Genomic DNA, 20,613 nt, shown 5'->3' with positions numbered 1-20,613 from the left:
TTACATAAATTTGCACCATTGCCCTTCAAATGGGCTGGTCTTTAATTTTTGTCCTTTAGCAATTAAACATATGCCTAGTGGGGCATAAGTTCCTTAAAAACTGAAGTCATGTCAGTGCATAACTTGTGAAATATTATGATACGAAAATATAAATTTAAGCCCTGTAATTTTGTTTGTTTGTTTGTTATGAGGAGCATAAATTGAAGACCAACACAAAATAAGGGAAAAAGTGCAAATGACCCTTAATATTAGGGAGAAAATTCTTCTGGTGCGGATTAAATCCCAGAATTCAAGAGGTGTTTTCAAGGTTGGAAATGATTATCTCCTGTCTGCTTAATCTACCGGCACATCGTCTAGTTCTACAGCTTCTAAGCCTCTTCGATCAAATAATATTTTATATGTTCCCTCTCTTTAGAAGAAACTAATGCCAGTTCAGCATGTGTGCTGACAATAATTGTTTCACCGAGTTCATTGAATCTGTTTTTTTCTTAAGTACAAGAGGACCAAGCAAGTGTTAACTCCATTGTGAGAATAATAGCTCTCTCTCTATCTTGTTCGCACAACCACCCGTCCCTCATGTCTTGAACTTCAACTAGACAAATTAAGTGAGAATACATTAACCTTGACAATGATTGAACGATAAAAGTTATAACCAAGACATGCCTTACATTTGTTTGGTGCAAACAACAGGTATGAAAGTTTTTTCCGAAGGAGCAGGCCACAAGCACATCAACCGGACAATAAATTAGCCAACAAAGTTTTCAACAGCTCTTGTACAAAGTCATTCAATTAATTTATCTAAAAAATACATATCCTAAGTTCACAACGAGGGTATCTTGACATTCCTAGTTAAAATCCTATATACAAAACATCGCAACAGCAGAAAAATAGTGCAGCTTTTACTTTCTTAGAATTCCTATACACAATTTACCTCTTCTCTAGATTTTTTTCACAAACTAGGAAAATATCTCAAGAATCGACAAATACTCGAGAACTATAGACATCTGCTCTTTTCCTTTTCTTTCTTGCTTTGGTTGTCATTCACATTGGCTGGTGGAAAGAAGATGGATGCAAATATGCCATCATCTCTCAGGTTGCCAGAAATTGCAAGACCTTGAGTCCTACAAATCACCTTTCACATCACTCTAATATTTGAACAATAATAAAAATGTTAAAATCTAATGAGATGCATACCATATCGAGAAAAAACAGTATATTCTCTGCCTGGAATTTTGTCTGTCCAGAATCTTAATGGGTAGAAAGCTTCCATGTTGCACCTCACTTCCTTTAGTATGCCAGAAAGAGCAATTGCATCAAAATACATATCCACACCTAAACCAAGTAGAGGGAGGGGAGTGAGTGTGTGTGTGTGTGTGTGTGGGGGGGGGGGGGGGGGGGGGATGAACCAAAATTACCTTACAGTTGGAGATACTACTATTGGGTGAAAGTGACATTTTGGAATTTCATCTTGCTGTCCAATTGAAATGTCTGACCTCAAGTTGAGGGAGCAATCATGAATCAGTGTGTAAAAAGGTCAAATCCAATATCATGTGAATTTCATGATACAATGTATGAGCCATCCTATATTTTGAGGCAAACCGCATTAATGAAGCAGGAGAATGAGTTCTGGGTTACAGATAGAACATAATTTTAAAAACTCAAATCTTAGATTGCACATACATCATTGATTGTGAATTTGTCTGATAACTTCAGGGACGGCAACAGCCATTCCGACACATAGATGGGCTGCTTTTGATATTTACTATTATCATCTGCAGAACAATGAGAAAGCCAACTTTGTATTCATGATACGAGCAAGAAATGGACTGGCCTAAATGATTTTGAGCCATACCTGAAGGGCGCACAAGCATTCTGTGTGAAACAAAGGGCTGCAACAACCAGAAAAGATTATTAAGGTTAATAAGCCCGTTAAAAGTACACATGTTATTGAAGAAAAACAGTTACTATGTGAATGTGGACACATTCCTTTATATAAAGTCATTCGTCGAAAACCATATCTTTTTGTAGGTTTTCTACTTTTTGGAATACTTCTTGTATACGGGCGTCTCTTTACGCCAATGCTGTTAGCAAAATTGTAACTTTATAAGAAAATGAATGTTGGATTCCCGTCAAAGCCGCGAGAGCATCTATTTATGGAGCATTACTTTCAGAAGCTCCCGAGTCCTGATTTTTAAGGTCTAAATATAAAAGGGAATACTCAGACGTTCTTCTACAAGAGAAATACAAATGTTTTTCCACGTTTTATTTTTTGTAAAAGCATTTGATAAACAAAAATTTTGCCAACATACGAAGTCTCAATGTCCGGCTTCATCCAAAAAGTCACAATACATGAATTATCAAATCAAATTTGCTGCTCCCTGAATCAACAACTACCATCTATTAACATTTCTTTGATATTCAACCAGACAGGTGTTATGAAAATTTGTCACTACTCCTATATGGCTATATTCCTTCCCATTTCCTGTTTCTCATCAATATACTACAGTCCACACTTAGTTACTAGGAGAATTCTGATAAATCTTTGACACTGTTAAAGACTTGGACATTTGAAAGGACAAAAGTATATATTGTTCCTAGATTTCAGGGTTTGGATGCCAAACTTATGTAACAACAGTTGCTCTATAACGTGTTTTATGCAGGGGATAGGTCTACCTACATCATCTATATGCACAAATCTTTGAAAATACATAATGCTAGGGTGCATTGCGTTCATTAGCTTCCGTAATAAAATCTTGTTTACTTCAAATGAATAGTTAATTCAGCATAAATTATTACTAAGACAAGACAACCGTTATGAAGTATTGTTAACTAAATAAAAAGGTTTTTGCAGAACTCATTGGTCGAGAGATGTTCTACTGAAATTTTCATTCTCTAAGAGGAGAAAAGCTGATAACTTTGCTACTAACTTAGACGTATTATAGTTCTTCAACCATGGTATTTCAATTATCACTGTTAGGTTACGAGTAATGAAGGGGATCTATACAGTTATAATCTGAAAACAACAATTAATAGAAAAATCTCTTTAAAAAAAGGTAGTGAAACATGAGTTGCTCAGCAAGCCTGCTGGATGATCAGGAAAATATTTGAAACGAGGTGTAATTTGGATCATGTGAACAGGCCAATCATCACTGGGAAGAGCATCATAGTCGGTTCTATAAGCAGCTACTAGGAGACCTACCTAGAGTCCCATGGAAGTGTTTCAATGTTCATGAATGATGCTAGGCCAAAAGCAAAAGTTCACCATGTGGCTCTCAGTTTTGACCAAAAAACAAAAAGTGCACCATGTGGCCACAAGTTCAACAACGATTACTTACAGCAGACAGCTCACAAGGTGGGGAATTGAAGTGGATACCAAGCGTGTGCTATGCAGGGAGCATGAGGAAACCATTGATCATCTATTTAGGCAGTGTTGAATTTTCCCACAGATTATGGAGTAGGCTGCTAGGATGGATACAGAAGCAGATGCCAGTTGTTACGAATTGGGAGCGATTTATGCAGTATGTCATTGCCAGTTCAAAGGAAAATTCTCAGCCTGCCCAAATCTTTCGGATGGGCAGGCTGAGTTTGTATATGGCTTATGGATTGAAAGAAATTCGCGTCTTCGAGCAAAAATGCAGAAACTGGGAGAATATTGCAAGAGAAATATCAATTGTATGTAACGCTAGGGCCTCCTCCAGAATTCGAACTGCTGTATCTAGACTTGTCTTTCAATTCTGTATTACAGCCACAGTTAGCTGGGACTAATGTTGAGATAACAGTTACCAAAAAAACATGAGTTGCTTGATGCAAAAGATTGTAGTGATCTTTGGAAGTTTTCAATGCTGTAAACTGGAATGTCCTCCATTTTTCTCAGTTTATCTTCATTAATAAATCACTATAACTTAAAAAGAAATAGTTACTTTAGTATAACGCTTGACTTGAACAAGATGCCCAACAAACAATTTTTAAGCTATGAAAAGATATCTATAAACCATCCCCTTAAAATTTCCTTCTCTGATATGGCAAAAGGAGATGCAAGAGAATCCTCTATTATAGAGTGAAGTGGCTGTACTAAAATTTGTCTACAATATTTGAACTCTTGCATTCTTAGGTTATAGTGTTATATGAAATACAATGGATACTTATTCTCGTAACAAACAAAAGAAAGAGCACCAAACAGAAGGGAAAAACAACAAAGAAAAATACATTGGCTATACACAAGACAGGATTTTCATATATATCATGGTTACCTGCCATACTGAAGGCATATACTCCCGATACAGTTGAACATTAGCACTATTTCTAATTGTCCTGGAGTCCAATGTACTTTCAACAGCCAACTGCCCTGTATTCCTGTTTGAGTGGCTGCAAATTAGAGAACGATGAATGTGAGAAGAGAAAACTATTTGTACAGTTCAGTAGCTTAACATCATTAAGAAATGATCTTTGGAACAACTGAACAGTTCATAAACATGGTATACAAAATGGTCCTTGATAACTTTCAAGGCTGGACAAGCTCGTAAACCACTATTGATGATCAAACATATCAATTCCCCCTACATGTTATGTGACTTGTTTAGTTGAAAAATCAGCCAGTCAGAACACCAACTGTCCAAAGCAATTAGCCCAGAATATGGAATTAAACCAGGGCAAATACAGACAGCACATATTGGGCTTTAATTTTTCCACCACATTCTTACACAGGATAAATTTATCCTGTTCATTTGTAACCAGATTTAGACATTTAGTAATATGCAATACAAGATTTATTTTGGACAAAAGAAATGTACCGAATCCAACCTAATAAATCCACGTGTTGTAAATTTTTCCTGTAAACTTGCTGCTTTTGTAGTTAGAACAAGCATCGGATGCACCACAAGAATCTTCTGGATCTCTTGAACAACAGTGTCTGACACACTTTGCAGAGAGAGACTTCTCCTGGTAATAAGCCAAAAGTTAATGCTAAAACATCCAATTTCATCAAAGAAGCAAGAAAAAAGGGCGCAACTAATACAGAAAGAAAAGGAACATACTGCATGTGTATACATGAATAGTACACCAATGAGTTTCTCTCTCCTTTACTTCGCTTTATTTCATAAGGGAAAAGAAATAAGAGAGTTACAATTCCTCTTCCTATCTCCTTACCTTTCCTTTTCCCTCATAAGAACAAAACAAGCGACACATAGGGAGTGCTGGGTGAAAAACATGAACAGATGAGAACAAGCAGAAGGAAACTCATAACCAGTCATATAGTACTAGAAGTATGCACTTGATTTGACAACATGTGAGGTTACCATAACCACAACCAACACCATCCATCTCCACGAGAAAAGAAGAAAAATAAATGACAACCAAACAACTGAGGTTTATTCAAAATGGTGGAGTTAAACAATAGAAACAAGGGAAAAGATAATTGAACTGCAACCATCATTAAAGGAATAGAGTTACACCTCCAAAATACCACATGTATGTGCTCATGAATGCAGAAAAAATGCTCTTAAGAAGCACCGTTCTCAAACTGAAAAGTTTTGAGAGCTATTTATCTTACACGAGCAGCATTATAGCATGACCAAGAGAATAGCTTCATCTGTTGAGATGAATCCAAGAGTACTTTCCCAGCTCATCCAAGGAAAAAAAGATCCATAGAGAGTAGAATGCAAATATCTTAAGCAAGACAATTGCATGTCTGATCACCTACTTACAATGTGTGACCGCCAATGGTATTTTCCAATTAATAAATTGGTAGCAGAAACTGCACTCTTACATAACACCACAAAAATGCTACAAAGTAAGGTGCTTGCGGAAGAATTTGGAGACAAACTAACTTTCAGGGTTCTCCATAACTCAATCTTTTTGGCGTTCATTTTGGACTGCATCTTTCATTTGTTTTATCTCTTCAAATGTAAGAGATTATTGTCGACTCTAACCTGTTAGTGCTCCCTGGTGGCATAGACGGTAAAGCGCGATCCATCCAATAAAAAGCTCCAATACTGGTCATGCCAGAGAAGCAACATATCTTAATAAGCTACAGCAATTAGTTACACCATTAAGGAGTATTAAAAGAAAAATGGGGAAAAACTTAAGGAGACAAAGGGAAGAGGAACATATATGGAATGTCTGAACACAGATCTGATGACCTAACAGATAATCATTAAATGGGTAGTTAATTGTGAAGTACAATCCTAATGTCTGAACAATGATCTGGTGAGTTAACAGAGAACAACCAAATGGATAATTCAATTTCAGTAGTCCTTGCAACCTACATGACAAATCTAGTCGATAAAAGAATCTAGTACGAGTGAAAACAGGACAAGATAATATTCCCCACCCATAGGGCCTGCCAAAGAATCAGACGAGGAACTAATGATAAAAACGGAAATTAACACGTAAACGTTTTCCGATAACAAGGCACGTTTTGATAAATTAGTGGTGTCCTTGGACATTCCCCTGATAAGAAAAAGGTCATTTTAGAGAAGACTATGTTACTGGTAGTTTCTATCAGAGTACCATAGGATTGGCTGTTTTAACATGGCCACATGAAGAAATCGGCGAACTGCCTAAAAGCAAATATAAGTCAAGATTTATGCACTGGTTACCAAAAATCAAGAATCATGCACTACCAGGAATTGTTTGATTTATCTAACCATTTACTTATCCTAAGAGTACTTCTATTCTAGGTTGATCTGAAAATATTTCATGCATAAACAAGGATAAACTTGACCCTTTCTAAGCCCAATAATGGACGTTATCATTGTTTAGATACCTTTCCTACTTTGCCAGAACTGTTTATGCGTTCTTCATTTTATCACAGGGAATTAAAACAGCTTATCAATTCTTGAACATGTTCACATAAATGCTTTGACGTCAATGGTATGCACTTGCTACAGAGGTCAATGTAAGACCCCCAATGCAAATGATAACCCAGTTTCTAGTAATCAACCATTTAAACATCAAGTCTCTCTTTATTATTTGTATGAAATTAAAACACCAAAGTCAACATCAAGAAGAGATCATAAGAAGAAACCTGTCAATCATAAGCAAATAAACACCAGTACCATGAGCCTCTTTATCCTTTTGAAGTTGGAACTGCAAAGTCTACAACAAAACAAGATTGAAAGAATAGGGGGCATACTTGTATATATATTGAGTTCTTTATATTCAAAGATAAAGAAAGTATCTCACAAACTTAGCCAATCAAAAGGAATACTTCATAAAAATCTACAAAATGATAAATAAGAAAAAATTAACAGCATATATTCACAGCGGATAGTGTTGAATTATGTCGAATTATGCGACCAGCTCGTCTAAGAGTTTCAAATGTTGAAAGAATACGCTTTTATTTACTTAATTATATCGCCTCCTCACATGCAGGTCTGCTTCTTTACTATGAGTCAAGCACGTCGACGTTATTTTTTCTAATGCATGGCAGTGAGACTTGAACTCAAGATTCTGTTGACCTCGTCTAACTCTGATAACAAGTTTTTTAAAAACGGACCTTGAACCTTATGCAACTCCAAAAATTAGATCAGGTGGATTTACAAAATCACATAACCAGAATACATTTCATTTTTTTTTAATTTTTTTTGATGAAGTAAGTGAGATTTCATTAAGGCATCCAGTAGATGCAAAGATACAAAAGCGGATCTGTGAGCTCAGTAAGTACAAAAATACAGAGCTAAGAAGCTGACAAAATCCAGGTACTTATCTGAGTTATTTACAGGGGAAAAGTTGACCCAGTTAAAAAGGTTACCCAAACAAGTAGCCTTAATCCTACAAATTGGAGCCGAAACCCTATGTTGCACGGACTCTTCAAAATATCATCGGGTGCGTGTCGGATACTCCAAAAGTAGTATATTTTTGGAGAATCCAACACGGGTGCGGCAACGAAAGTGAAGAGTCCGCACAACTTAGCCAAAACCCCATCGAAAAATCTCCTGCTTCTTTCATTCCAAATGTACCAGAAAATACAGGCTGGGGTCATGATCAAGATTTTCCTGATGGATTTTCTAACTTTCATAGAGCTCCAGCTAGTCTAAGCATCTCTAATATTGAAGGGCATAGACCAGTTTACACCAAAAAGGGCTAGGAACATGTTCCAAAAGTCTGTTGCAAAAGGGCAGTGAAGCATAAAGTGGTTGATGCTTTCTGATGTTGACTGACACATGTAACACCTATTGACCAGTTGGAATCTTCTTCTCATAAGATTGTCTTGAGTGAGGCATGTTCCTTTTAAGGTTTTCCAAGTAAAACATGAGACGTTAGGGAGTAAGTTAGTCTTCCAGACTACATTTCATTTTCTTAACCAATCTGGAACACTCTAACACCTCTCTACCCACTCAAGACTGGACATCTGGAACGTGAATGAAGTAAGATCGAGGCCTAGCATTGAGAAATACAATAAGGACGAGTGCTCTGATACACTGTTAAATGGCGCAACCAACAACTACAAACAATTATGCATTAATCTTAAGCAAGTTAGGATCGACTATGAGCCTGTTTGGATTGGCTTATTTTAGGTTGCTTTTAAACCAAAATAGCTTTTAAGCACTTTTGTAGTGTTTGGGTAAGATAAAAAAGTGCTTTTAAGCACTTGTTTTTAAGCAAAAAAACATAAGTTTTTCTAGCACTAGAAATTCTCTACATTTTATACTAGATCCAAACAAGCTCTATATGACTCACAATATTATAAAAAATTAGTTTTCCTAGCACTAGATATTCTCTACATTTTATACTAGCATATAAATCTCTAACGAGACTAATAAACTTCTAGAAATTTTGGAGTTTAATTAAACGTATTAACATGACTAAATTTAATCACAATTAATTTGTATCACCTTTATAGATCTTTTTTCACATTGCTATTTTTCCCATTGCACCTAATTGTTCGCTAGGTATGCATGGATTCATGGAAATTATAGGTTTATTTAGACTTCATTCATAGACTCAGTCGTAAGCAAGATGGCGCCCTCAAGTTGAGAAAGATAGCAATGTCAAAGAGGATAAGCAGATCTGATGCAACTGGCAGAAATTTGTGCGCATTAAATTTTTAAAATAGGCAGCAGTTCAGTTTTACTAGATTTGATACATGAATAAATTTTCTATGTCAGTAGATTCCTAGCTTTCCTTAATAGCCTTGTAATAAAAGTCTCTATTTAAAGAGATAGAATGAATAAAAGGGGGAGATTTTTATATAAATAAACAAGAGATTTGGGATTCTCACTAACGAGTCCCAAGGTTATAGGCTCCCTTTTAACAAGCTCATATATTTTATTAAAATAGGTAGCTCACTGAATAGAAACAAGGTAAAGGATATGTTAAACGCAGACTATCGGATAAGATTCATAGCGCGCAATAACAACTTTTCCCTCCATCCATTTGACTTTAGGTCCAGCCGTTTCTTTTAACACATCCACTACCTATGCGCCAGTTTATCTGGATGTCGACATAGGACATGAAGAACCCATCTCGGGCGACCTTATCTCATTTTATCCTCTTTGCGTGCTACTTACACTTTTTGCTAGTCGCTAAGAAAAATGAAAAACGACTTCACATTGAGTCTAGGGCTTTCAAGTAAACATGTTTGAGATCTCCCTTCAGGAGTTCAACATATTTTAGCAAGTCTAGAGTTGCACGGCCTGTTTCATTACTACCCTCTTCATTCCTTGATTTCTCTTCTAAGCCCCCAATAAGAGTTGATACCTTCCTAGTAAGTGCTCCAACACGTACCAAGAGATCAAATTATTTGTCGTGATGAATAAATTCCTTTGGCACATTAGTATAAGTAAAAGGAACTTTATCACGACATGAATGTCTTGAGCCCCTAAAGTGCTAGCGGTAGTGACATTTATCATGTGCTTTTGTAGATGAATCAAATATTTCTAAGAATATCTGGTGAGACTTCTAGGAGTTGCTCAATGAAGCGTCCAACTTCTGTTCTCGTTGAAGCTTTCAAATTTGGAAAACATATGTGCCCCACCTCCAGTTCAATTGGAATAATTTTCGAGAATAGATGGCTAGCTTGAAGAGAAGAGAATTTCCATCAATTTGTTCATCTCAAAGAAATTGTCCTCTCTCAGTCATAGGTTGAATTGAATCTGAGGCAAGGCATATTCAACAATCTCAATGCAACCATTCTGAAGAATCTCATATTGAGTCATTAATGGAAAAATCTGTTTAGCACAATACTGGGATTGATGCTGGAGATCCACTCCCCCCCCCCCGGGGGGGGGGGGGGTCCAAACTGCTCCTCAGTCATGGTGGCACTTGAGATAGAATGATGACATGAAATGATACAATCATCGATATTTTCTATGAAGCGAGGAAGGACATAATGCAGGCCGGAGTTAACCCACGTTGCAATCAACATCATAAACAATTGATCAAAGCAGATCTTTAACCTCTCGTCTTTTGGCAGTCATTATATCTTCAAACTGTTCCAAATTGGATTAAGCAAGCCGGAGATAGGTACAAATAAATGCCATCACAAATTTCAGGTTATTAACTCGATCCACGTCAAGAACCTTTTGATTTTCCTCATTCTTTAACTTCTCTATGAAATCTAGAACACCAACAACGTCCTTGCGAAGAGCAAAAAGTAACACCTTCTGAAAGACCAAATGTTATATCACATTTTCATAGCAACATCTCTATCATTCAATAGAAGAGGAGCCTAGGCGTAACTGATAAAGTTGCTGACATGTGACCAGGAGGTCACAGATTAAACAACCTCGAGCAAAAATGTAAGATAAGGCTGTGTATAATAGCCCCTTGTGTGTCCAGCCCTGCCCCGAACCCCGCATATAACAGGAACTTAGTGCACCAGGCTTCCCTTTTTTATTCTACCATTCAATACTTTACTCTATACAGGCAACTAACATATTGAGCTCTTTATGGATTATACCAAAAACGCAATAGTTTAGTAATAGATAAAACCTACTATTAATTGATTAATATAATTGTTTCTATTTGACCCATCTCGGTCTATTGATATTTGTTTAACTTCACTTTTTTAGTCTTTCCATTGCAAAGAGCTCTTTTATTGAATTGCCCCATAAGTGGTCTTTTGGTAGGTGTTATTTTCAGCTCTTTGCAAGGACATTGTTGATGTTCTGGATCTCACATAGGTTAAAAAATAGGAAAATCAAAAGGGTCTTGACGTGGATAAAGTTGAAAAGCTGATATTCTGGCTGGCATTTATTTGTATGTGTCCAACTTTCTTATTCCGATTTGGAGCAGTTTGAAGATATTAAAGATCTACTTCGATCCATTATGTATGATGTTGACTGCAACATGGGGTTTGAGTCCTACCTGCATCATTTCCTTCCTCGTTTCATGGAAAATATCGATGATTGTACCAGCTCATGTCATCATTCTACATCAAGTGCCACCATGATTGAGGAGTAGTTGGACTTCCTCCTCCTAAATCTCCATCATCTATCCGAGTATCGTGTTGAACAGATTTTTCCAGTAATGACTCAATATGAGATTCTTCATACTGGTTGCGTTGAGCATGGAATTGTTTAAAATGCCTTGCCTCAGATTCAACCTATGGCTGAGAGAGTAGGACACTTACTTTGGGATGAACAAATTGATAAAAATTCTCGTCTCTTCAAGCTAGCTCATTTACTCTTGAAGATTTGAAGATTATTCCAATTAAACAGGAGGTGATGCATATATGTTTTACAAATTTGAAAGCTCCAGCGTCAACAGACGTTGGACGCTTCACCGAGCAACTCCTAGAAACCTCTCCAAACATTCTTAGAGAATATCTGAATCATCTACAAGAGCACATGAAAAGTGCCATTACCTCTAGCACTTCAAGGGCTCGAAACATTCATGTCACGATAGAGTTCCTTTTACTTATTCTTACTGATGTGCCAAAGAAATTTATTCATCATAACAAATTATTTGATCTCTTGGCACGTGTTTGAGCACTTACAGAGAGATACCAACTCTTATTTGGGACTTAGAAGAGAAATCAATGAATGGAGAAAGTAGCAATGAAACAAGTCGTGCAACTCTAAACTTGCTAAAAAATATTGAACTCCTTAAGGGAGATCTCAATCATGTTTAATTGAAAGCCCTAGACTCATCACTCATCTACTTCTATAGATTAAACTCATCACTCATCTACTTCTATAGATTAATTGTACTTAAAGAATATTTTATAATACCTTTGGATATAGTTATAGAATATGTACTAACCTTATTAGCATTGGAATTGATCACCACCATATAAAGTGTAGTCTATGACTCTTATATAAGGAGCACTTACTTTACATTGTTAATAATGTCAATGGAAAGCTTCATAAAAAAATATAAAAAAATAATGTCAATGAAAAGTTTCTTCTATTTTTTTACAAATATCTATGCTAATAAGGTAAGTAAAAATTCTTTAGGAAAATATAGAACATCCTAAGATATCATATAATTTTCCCAATTCAAGTATAATAAATCTACACACATATTTTCTTAAAATTTTAATAGCCTCTATCAAACTCAAAGTGGAGAACAACCTTGAGTTTCACTTATTATAAAAGCATATAGAAAGTTGAGGTCATATGCTAAAATAATGCACAATCAATAAAAAGAAAAGCGGTGTTAAAGGACTTTCCTCCGAAAATCACCGGTAACTACATAGTGGAAGAAAGTGTTTTGTGCACTACACACAAAAAAGAAATATATTCGTAATCACTGAAAATAGTTATGGTTGCAAATCTCCAGGACATTAAGCGTGACTTGAATTGGCACATCAATCACAAGAATATTTTCACTTGAGAGGGTGATTTTGACAACTGACAATTCTAGGAATAGAAAGATTACATGTGGCGGTTGGTCTTCATGTGTAAAATCTCAGGAGAAGAGGTTAATCACCTATTCACCTCCTTTTACAATATCGGATAGCATATCGCTTATGGAAAATATTGTTGTCGTTCACAACACACCATATTTATTTCTATAACGTTTTCTACTTTTTGATAAACTTTCATTCTACATGTGTTTTTTTTTTATTAAGCACCGGGTGTCCGGGTCTCTTAGAGCCCCGACTAATCCCGGGGGTGCACAGGCCCTCGGCAAGGAGTTTCCCGCAAGTGCACCACAGTTAATTCAGGTTTTACCCAGTCCGATGGCCCTCAGAAATTGTTTGCACCCAGTGGGTTTCGAACTTGAGACCTTGAAAGGGAGCACCCCAAGGCTCAAGTCAATTGCCACCAAGCCAACCCCTGAGGGTTCATTCTACATGTGTTTTTCGCCCTTTATTAATAAAAAACAATAATCACAAGAATTCAAGGTTTAGAGGAGGGTATCGATCACGTATAAAGTAGTATCTCTAGTCGGAAGAGAGATTAAAGGTACTTGTACAACACTAGAGCAAGTAATGGCGTCTGAACATTTGTTAGAAGGAGCGATGCATGAAGTAGCCAGAGGAGCGATGCCCAAACAATATTCGGAGAGTTTCAGCATGAGTTACTAGAGAAATGAGAGGCGTCGGACATTGAAGGAAAAAAGAAAAGAAGAAAACATAGCTAGGATAGGCGGCACACATTAATCGGGATGGCTTGCCAATAGCACAAGTTATTTGAGTCTTTACCAAGTTAGAAGCTCTAATATCATATTAAGTTAATATATCTTGGGCCTAACCAATCAAAAATACTAGCTCGTGAGATGGGGATAGCTCAAGAACGTAAAAGGAGACAACATCTTTTCCTCAGCTAATATGTGACTTTTAACACCCATTCACACGTGAAGACTTGAATATCTATGAGCCCGTTTGGATTGGCTTATAAGTGGTCAAACCAGCTTATAAGTTGTTTTTTCGTTTTTTAGGTGTTTGGCAAATTAACTTATAAGCTAAAAAAGTGCTTAGAATAAGCCACCTTTTTTAAGCTAAGCCAAACGGGCTCTATAACCAAAAAGCAAAAAATATAATTACATAAACCTCCCCTCAAGTTTGATTATGTATTACTTAGGGAAAATACATTAAAACCCCCCCAACGTATAGCCGGATTAATTATGACGCACCAAACCTTTGCGGGCGACCTATTACCCCCTAGTCTACATTTTTCTGTATTTTTGTAACATTTTAAGCTGACGTGGCAAAAAAAAATATATGGCGAGTGAAACGAGATATTTTAATAAAAAATAATTTTTAAAAAATTATTTATATTAAAAAATAATTTTTAAAAATTTATTTATTGGATAACATAACATGGAGCTCAACATTGCCAAGACTCTTTAATATGCAACTGTTTAACTTAAAAGAAAATAGTTCACAAATGGCCAACAAGCGGAAGGGGTACAAGTTTCTAACTATACCAATATATTTTACCAAGGCAATGTCAACATAGAACCATCTCAACCTCTTTCAATAATTCACTCACTTTACTTACATCTCTACCTTCAAGGAGATTGTAAAAATTGTCTAGAGCGCCGGTTGTAACAATAATTTTAAGAAACAAGATTTAACAAAGCATTAGCAAGGTTGAAGGAACAAAAGCTATCTTCTCACCTGTATACTGATAGGAAAGATGACTTATTAAAAAAGAGAGAAAAGATAGATATAGTATAGAATAGAAGTAACAAATAGATAAAATATGGAAGTTAAAACATTAGAATTCCTAACTCACCTTAAGAGTAGCAAGAAATTCGAAACTATCATAACAGCGGATGTACTGGAACCTTCTCATGCTGTCAGCGAACAATTCTTTGTCATATTCAGCATGTGCATCCTTTGATCCACTAAGAGAATCCTTCACCTTATTTAGCTTATGGCCCACGCCATTGCCTGATCAGACAAAATAAACCAACTACTACTTGCATCAAATGTATGAGGCCATAAACATATTTAATTACTAGCTTTTCTACTGTCATAAACATATGTGTGTATGTATCTTCATTTGTGTGAGGGCAAGCTTCGGCGCAATGCGGCAAAGATACTCCTTTGGAGAGGGTAGGTCATGGGTTCGAGGCATAGACGTAGCCTCTTTGCAGGAAGTGTCAGGAGAAGGTTGCACACTGTATATGACCATTCTTACTCCACGTCGTACTGTCAGGAAGCATCGCATGCAGGCAGTAAGCCCCTATGCTGCTTCATTTGCACCTTTCCCCACTTTGCCTTGAGCTTGTCACTTGAATTACACTTTATAATTTGCACTAAAGACGAGATTTTGGAATTTTTTCTTTTGATAACAAAGAAATCCCTGAGGGCTATGGCGCACAGTTCAAAATTCAGTGGATATCATAATTTGGACCTTTTTCCACCCTTGGACAACACTATTTTCTATTTTCTAGTTTCTCATATGAAGATTTCAAAAAAGGATATTGGTTATTAGTTAAACGCAACCTCTACTATCAAGGGAGCATAGCTCTCAACTCTTATCGACTTTTCAGTGATACCTATGTGATTCATTTATGTTTTTTCCCGTTGATGAGGCAATGAAGTGTCACTAATGTGCACCAAGATGATGCCAAATTATATGGATACAAGTGTTCAGTGTAAAACTCAAAATATATCAACTATCTACAAATAAAAGGATCTTTTATTTAGACCAAAAACATAATTAGAACGCAAAACTGTCAATCTTCCACATGGGTCTGTCAACTCCTTCAAATGTCCTCCTGTTTCTACGTATCATCCACTAGATGCATAACGGTGCCCGTGCCACAGTCCAAACTCCCTTCCTTCCTTATTCTGCTCAACCTCCATGTTTCAAAGGTATCAACAACGGTTAAGGGAGTAACCGTCATATATTAAACATGGAATACACCATACTTAGCTCCACGACATAGCAAAAATGAGGAGCAAATGTTTAGCGTCCTTGATTCCTTTCTTGCACTTAAGATACCAATGCATCATTATAAAACTCTACTCCCAATCCTGTGCTACATATATCGTATCATGCTGTGTAGTCATGGAATTTTGAACTTCTTTTCCAGTAAATATTAACCTATAGAGCTTAGAGTTAAATAGCTAACCTTACACCTCTGACAACTCTGATCCATACAAGTTACTCAAAATTGAAATCTGCGAGCATTCAGAAGATGCTCCAAAAGCAAACAGAAGACGGGCAGCTCAGTTCATGAAACTATTCTGCATTTTCCATTGGGATATGCTTCTTGCATTACAGTATAATGAATTTCGATCATACCAATCATATCCATTTACTTCGGCCAGCTAGTCAATATTGTAGGTTTGTAACATCAAGAATGGCATTTTTAAATAATTACCTAATTCCTTAAACCCAATATCCACTTAAAACGAATTAATTCACATGCCCCACTTATCAGTTCTTTCGTGTTAGAGGGCTTAGACACAACCTTGATTTATCTCCCCCACTTATCAGAACGGCCTTGTGTAAAAATGCAATATTACGATAGACTACTAAAAGTTATAAAGCATATCAACAATATTGCAAAACCAAAACATCATAATGTGCAATCACTATTAAAAACACATGTTAACTCAGCCAAACCTGACAAAATTAAGTAAACTCTCAAGTCTCAATTTAAAAACAGAATGGTTACTGACTTTTATTAACACTCAATTGGCTCATCAATTCAAAACATGAATCGGGTTGATCGGCTTAACACATAAACATTTTATATTCTAAGTGCTATTTCAAAATTGATTCTAAAACCAAATATGTTATGGCAATATTGTTATGGCTATTACTACTTATAGCAGTTTATGTCATTAGAAAACTAGAAAAAATAAGCAGTACAAGGGACCACAAAGTATGCGAGATGTTTGGAATCTTCAATGGTGATGAACTACTAATCAGCAGTCAAAGACTGTCAACAAAAACTTCCAAAGTGACCAAGGGTTCATTGTTACATGCTTCTTCTTCTTCTTCTTCTTCTTCTTCTTTTAATTTTTTAATTTTTATTTATCTGATAAAGAGGGTTCATTGTTACAAGAGTTAACTTTTTGTCTACTTTGTACGCATAGATGACTGGCAACATTTTTGGGAGGCTTAATGTGTGTTTTTATAATATAATGTAAAGAGAACACCAATTTAGCGTAATATCAATAAATATTTTGGTTAATTGAAAAAAGAAAGTCTTGAAACCATATCAACAATAGGATTCCAGGATAACATAAATTGACCGTACATTTCCAGCGATTGACTAAACTATAAAATTAGACCCTCCCAATTCGAAAATACAAAATAAACAAGATCAAGAATAAGTATCTACCATTTGCTCGAATGATCCGCTGCTTCAGTGATCGTGAAAGGCTTAACACATCAAAACGACAATCCAGGTCAACAAACATAACTAATCGCTCCAAGCCTCCATAGTTTACACCCTTCCACTCCTTAGGCAAAATGCAATTAATAGCAGCCTAGCATTGAACCAAAAAGCATCACATTAAGCTTATTATTTAAAAGACATAATATATGTGATACAATCTAGTCGGGATTAATGCATTTCTCTTTTTCTTTTTTATCTACACATACATTTTTTATATTTGTAATGAATCTTTTTAATCAGGTTAGGGACTTGTATGTCCATCGTGTACGGATAAGTGTGATTTTTAAAACTCCTTATTTGCAAGATAAACGATTTCCCCTTTGGCCATGAAGTATTATTTCATTATTTGCAAATACTCGGTTTGTCATGTCATTTTGGGGAACCTCAACTAAAATATTGAACAAGTGGTATGAATGTATATTCATTGTCAAAAAAAAAAAGTGGTATGAATGTATATTTCAAGTGAAGTTTTTCAAATCTTCAAGTTCCATCCACAAATCTTTACCACAACTTTGACTTCCATAAACTTCTCAGAAATTACCATAAATAGCCACCCACCAAAATATTAGGCAGCAAATGTATATTAATATAAATAAAATATACATTTTGATACATAATATTGTATATTTTTGTAAATTTGGCCAATGAATGTAATTATTCTGGCCGACTGGCCAAATGTGTAACTTGCACTAACCTTTTTAGCCTAGTTAATTGATTATTACTGTTAAGTAGAGCTGGCAAAATGGACCCATATTTAGTGATTTTTTAGATGGGTAAAATTTGGACTTCAACCCATTTTCAACCTGCCCAAATTTGACCCAACCCGCCCATTTGCCGCCACTAGTGGTAACAATATCAACTGAAGCGAAAGAAAAACAAAAAAAGTTATAAATAAATAAATATATATATATATATATATATATATATATATATATATATAAGCTAAAAATATATATATATATATACACACACACACATACATCATAGACGATATACACTAAATAATGGATTCGCATAACATGTTAGAAATGAAGGAGTAAAATAGGGTTTAATGTTCCTTGCCTGGATAAGAATGCGAGTTTTGGAAGAAGGAGAAGGACCGACAATTTCAACAACGTTGCCGGCACGAAGAGGAATACGATGAAGAGGTGGCGGTAATGGTAAGAATGGTCGCTCTGATAAAACCCTAGTTAGGAACTGCTTCGCTGTTTCGTCACATTCAATCCATTCTCTTGCCATTTCCACTCGGGTCGGGTTAAAGTCTACACTCAACCAGCTATGAAAAGACCAAGGCTCGCTGCTTGCTATTACCGCCTATTATTATTATTGTTGTCCTGCCACCCTCGCTTGAGCCAAGTTCTATCGGAAACGGCTTGTACCTTCCTCACACACCACCCTGTGGATTATACTGAGTATGTTATTGTTGTTGTTGGTGCCTTATATGTTTAAGGGTAGGTTCAAAGTAGTCCTTTTATGTATGCATTGCTCAGTTTTGATCCTTTTAATTTTGTCAAAAGTTAAACACTTTTGGTCGACAAATATTCGAGAGCTCTGGTGAAAACCGTGAAGAAAAGAGGAAATTATGGGGACTCACATTTAGAAGTACGTACTCTTTTTGTCTCAAAATAAGTGTCGTTTTAACTCTTTTCACGTTTATTAAGAAAACAATAAATATAAGGTATCATTTACTAAGTTGCCTCTATGTATTAGATGTTTTTTGAGAATTAAGCATTATTAAGAAGTAGTTCTTTAATATAAGGGTATAGTTGAAAACAACTAGTATTAATTATCGTCTTGAATTCTTAAAGCGATAATTATTTTGGGCAAATATTTTTTGCTAAAACGACACTTGGTTTGAAGCGGAGGGAGTATAATTTTTATAGTTTCTGATGTGGTCTATTTCTAGATTAGCGCTCACAACTTTTTTAAGTTCTGTTCCTATCAATAGAAATATCTTTTTTCCCTGTAGTTCCGCAACTACTACCGTAGTTGTTGCCAACGGGGATCCCTCATTCCGAAAGACTTTCTTTCATGCCTACACGTCAATTGATCCTTAAATGACTAATCTGTAGCTATGGAAGACGGGTCCTGGAAGTATAATTTTTATAGTTTCTGATGTGGTCTATTTCTAGATTAGCGCTCACAACTTTTTTAAGAAGTTATGTTCCTATCAATAGAAATATCTTTTTTCCTTGTTGTTCCACAACTACTACCGTAGTTGTTGCCAACGGGGATCTCTCATTCCGAAAGACTTTCTTTCATCCCTGCGCGTTAACTGATCCTTAAATGACTAATCTGTAGCTATGGAAGACGGGTCCTGGAAGTATAATTTTTATAGTTTCTGATTTGGTCTATTTCTAGATTCTAGTACATCTTTTTTGAGGTGTAATTTCTGCTATATTTTGTATCTTTCTCGTGTCTAGTGCAGTTCTTTTTTGTTGCATTTTTTAAGATTTGATGAAACTTTCCTAGTGTCTAAGGTTAAATATATATTTTTTCAAAGTTTTCAGCAAATCTAACAGATCAAGTTCATTAAATATTAAAAGGGGACTAAAATTATTAACTTTTGTCGAACTTTAAAAACTAAAATCGTTGGATATATAAATTTAAAGGACTACTTTGAACCTACCTTCAAACATGAGGAACATTTTTTATAATTTTCTTTGTTTAGACGTAATTACTTGGGAAGGATTTTCAAAAGGCAGAATCATCAATCAATATATAATATAAAGCTAGGCATAGACAATCCTATGTGACACCTCTCTATGGCCTCCATTGACATTTATCTTTTTTTGACCTTTTCTCTAATTTTTCTCAATTATTTCATTTTAGAAAGTTATCTCCATAACTCATACCTATTCATTTTACATAAATTATATTCTTAATTAATATTAATAGTATCCATAACCCCCAAACTTTTCATGTTCATAATCCCCAATCATTTAATATACAAGTTTATGACACCTTAAAGTCACACTAATATCTATACAAATAAATTTGTCTTGAGCAATGTTGGTTATCCTCTATTTTTTAAGTGCAACAACCACTACCGATTGTGTGCATTTGTTTGGGTTCTTGATGATATGAATGGAGAAACTCTTTAAAAAGTAATTTTAGTTTATCTCATTGCTTCTTCTTTTTTTCTTCTACGAAAATTTGATTATGTTACGTTGACAACATATATAGTCCTTCTTTCCTTTTTGATTATGTTATGTTGATAATATAGTCCTTCTTATGTTCTTTTGGAGAATTTGATTATGTTATATTGCGTCTCTAAGGCATGGTATTTTCATAATTGAAGCAGAAAAAAGAAGTCCAACATATACGTGCATGCGAGATGCTGCTTAAAAAAGTATGTAT

General features: G+C 35.6%; 1 protein-coding gene across 9 annotated transcripts; it reads right to left on the bottom strand.

The window, feature by feature from the left end:
* Window positions 1-723: 723 nt before the first annotated feature.
* On the bottom strand, window positions 724-18,628 carry LOC132626357 (DNA repair protein XRCC2 homolog). Of its 9 annotated transcripts, XM_060341204.1 has the most exons (13): window positions 18,316-18,616; window positions 17,197-17,344; window positions 14,628-14,785; window positions 7,025-7,095; window positions 5,928-5,990; window positions 4,801-4,938; window positions 4,251-4,365; window positions 1,853-1,889; window positions 1,681-1,772; window positions 1,509-1,581; window positions 1,416-1,428; window positions 1,195-1,285; window positions 724-1,121 (listed from the first exon to the last, which is right to left on the bottom strand). In XM_060341204.1, exons 1-10 carry the CDS (start codon window positions 18,490-18,492, stop codon window positions 1,558-1,560), a joined length of 1,023 nt encoding a protein of 340 aa, XP_060197187.1. In that variant the 5' UTR covers window positions 18,493-18,616; the 3' UTR covers window positions 724-1,121; window positions 1,195-1,285; window positions 1,416-1,428; window positions 1,509-1,557. The 9 variants fall into 9 exon arrangements, with proteins under 9 accessions (XP_060197187.1, XP_060197184.1, XP_060197182.1 ...); XM_060341201.1 differs by having other exon boundaries at window positions 724-1,132; window positions 1,416-1,581; window positions 18,316-18,613; XM_060341199.1 differs by having other exon boundaries at window positions 1,416-1,581; window positions 18,316-18,613.
* Between the last annotated feature and the right edge of the window lie 1,985 nt (window positions 18,629-20,613).

This window comes from Lycium barbarum, chromosome 2 (genome assembly GCF_019175385.1).
Source record: "Lycium barbarum isolate Lr01 chromosome 2, ASM1917538v2, whole genome shotgun sequence".
NCBI lineage: Eukaryota > Viridiplantae > Streptophyta > Magnoliopsida > Solanales > Solanaceae > Lycium > Lycium barbarum.
This window is presented reverse-complemented; position numbering and strand designations above follow the sequence as displayed.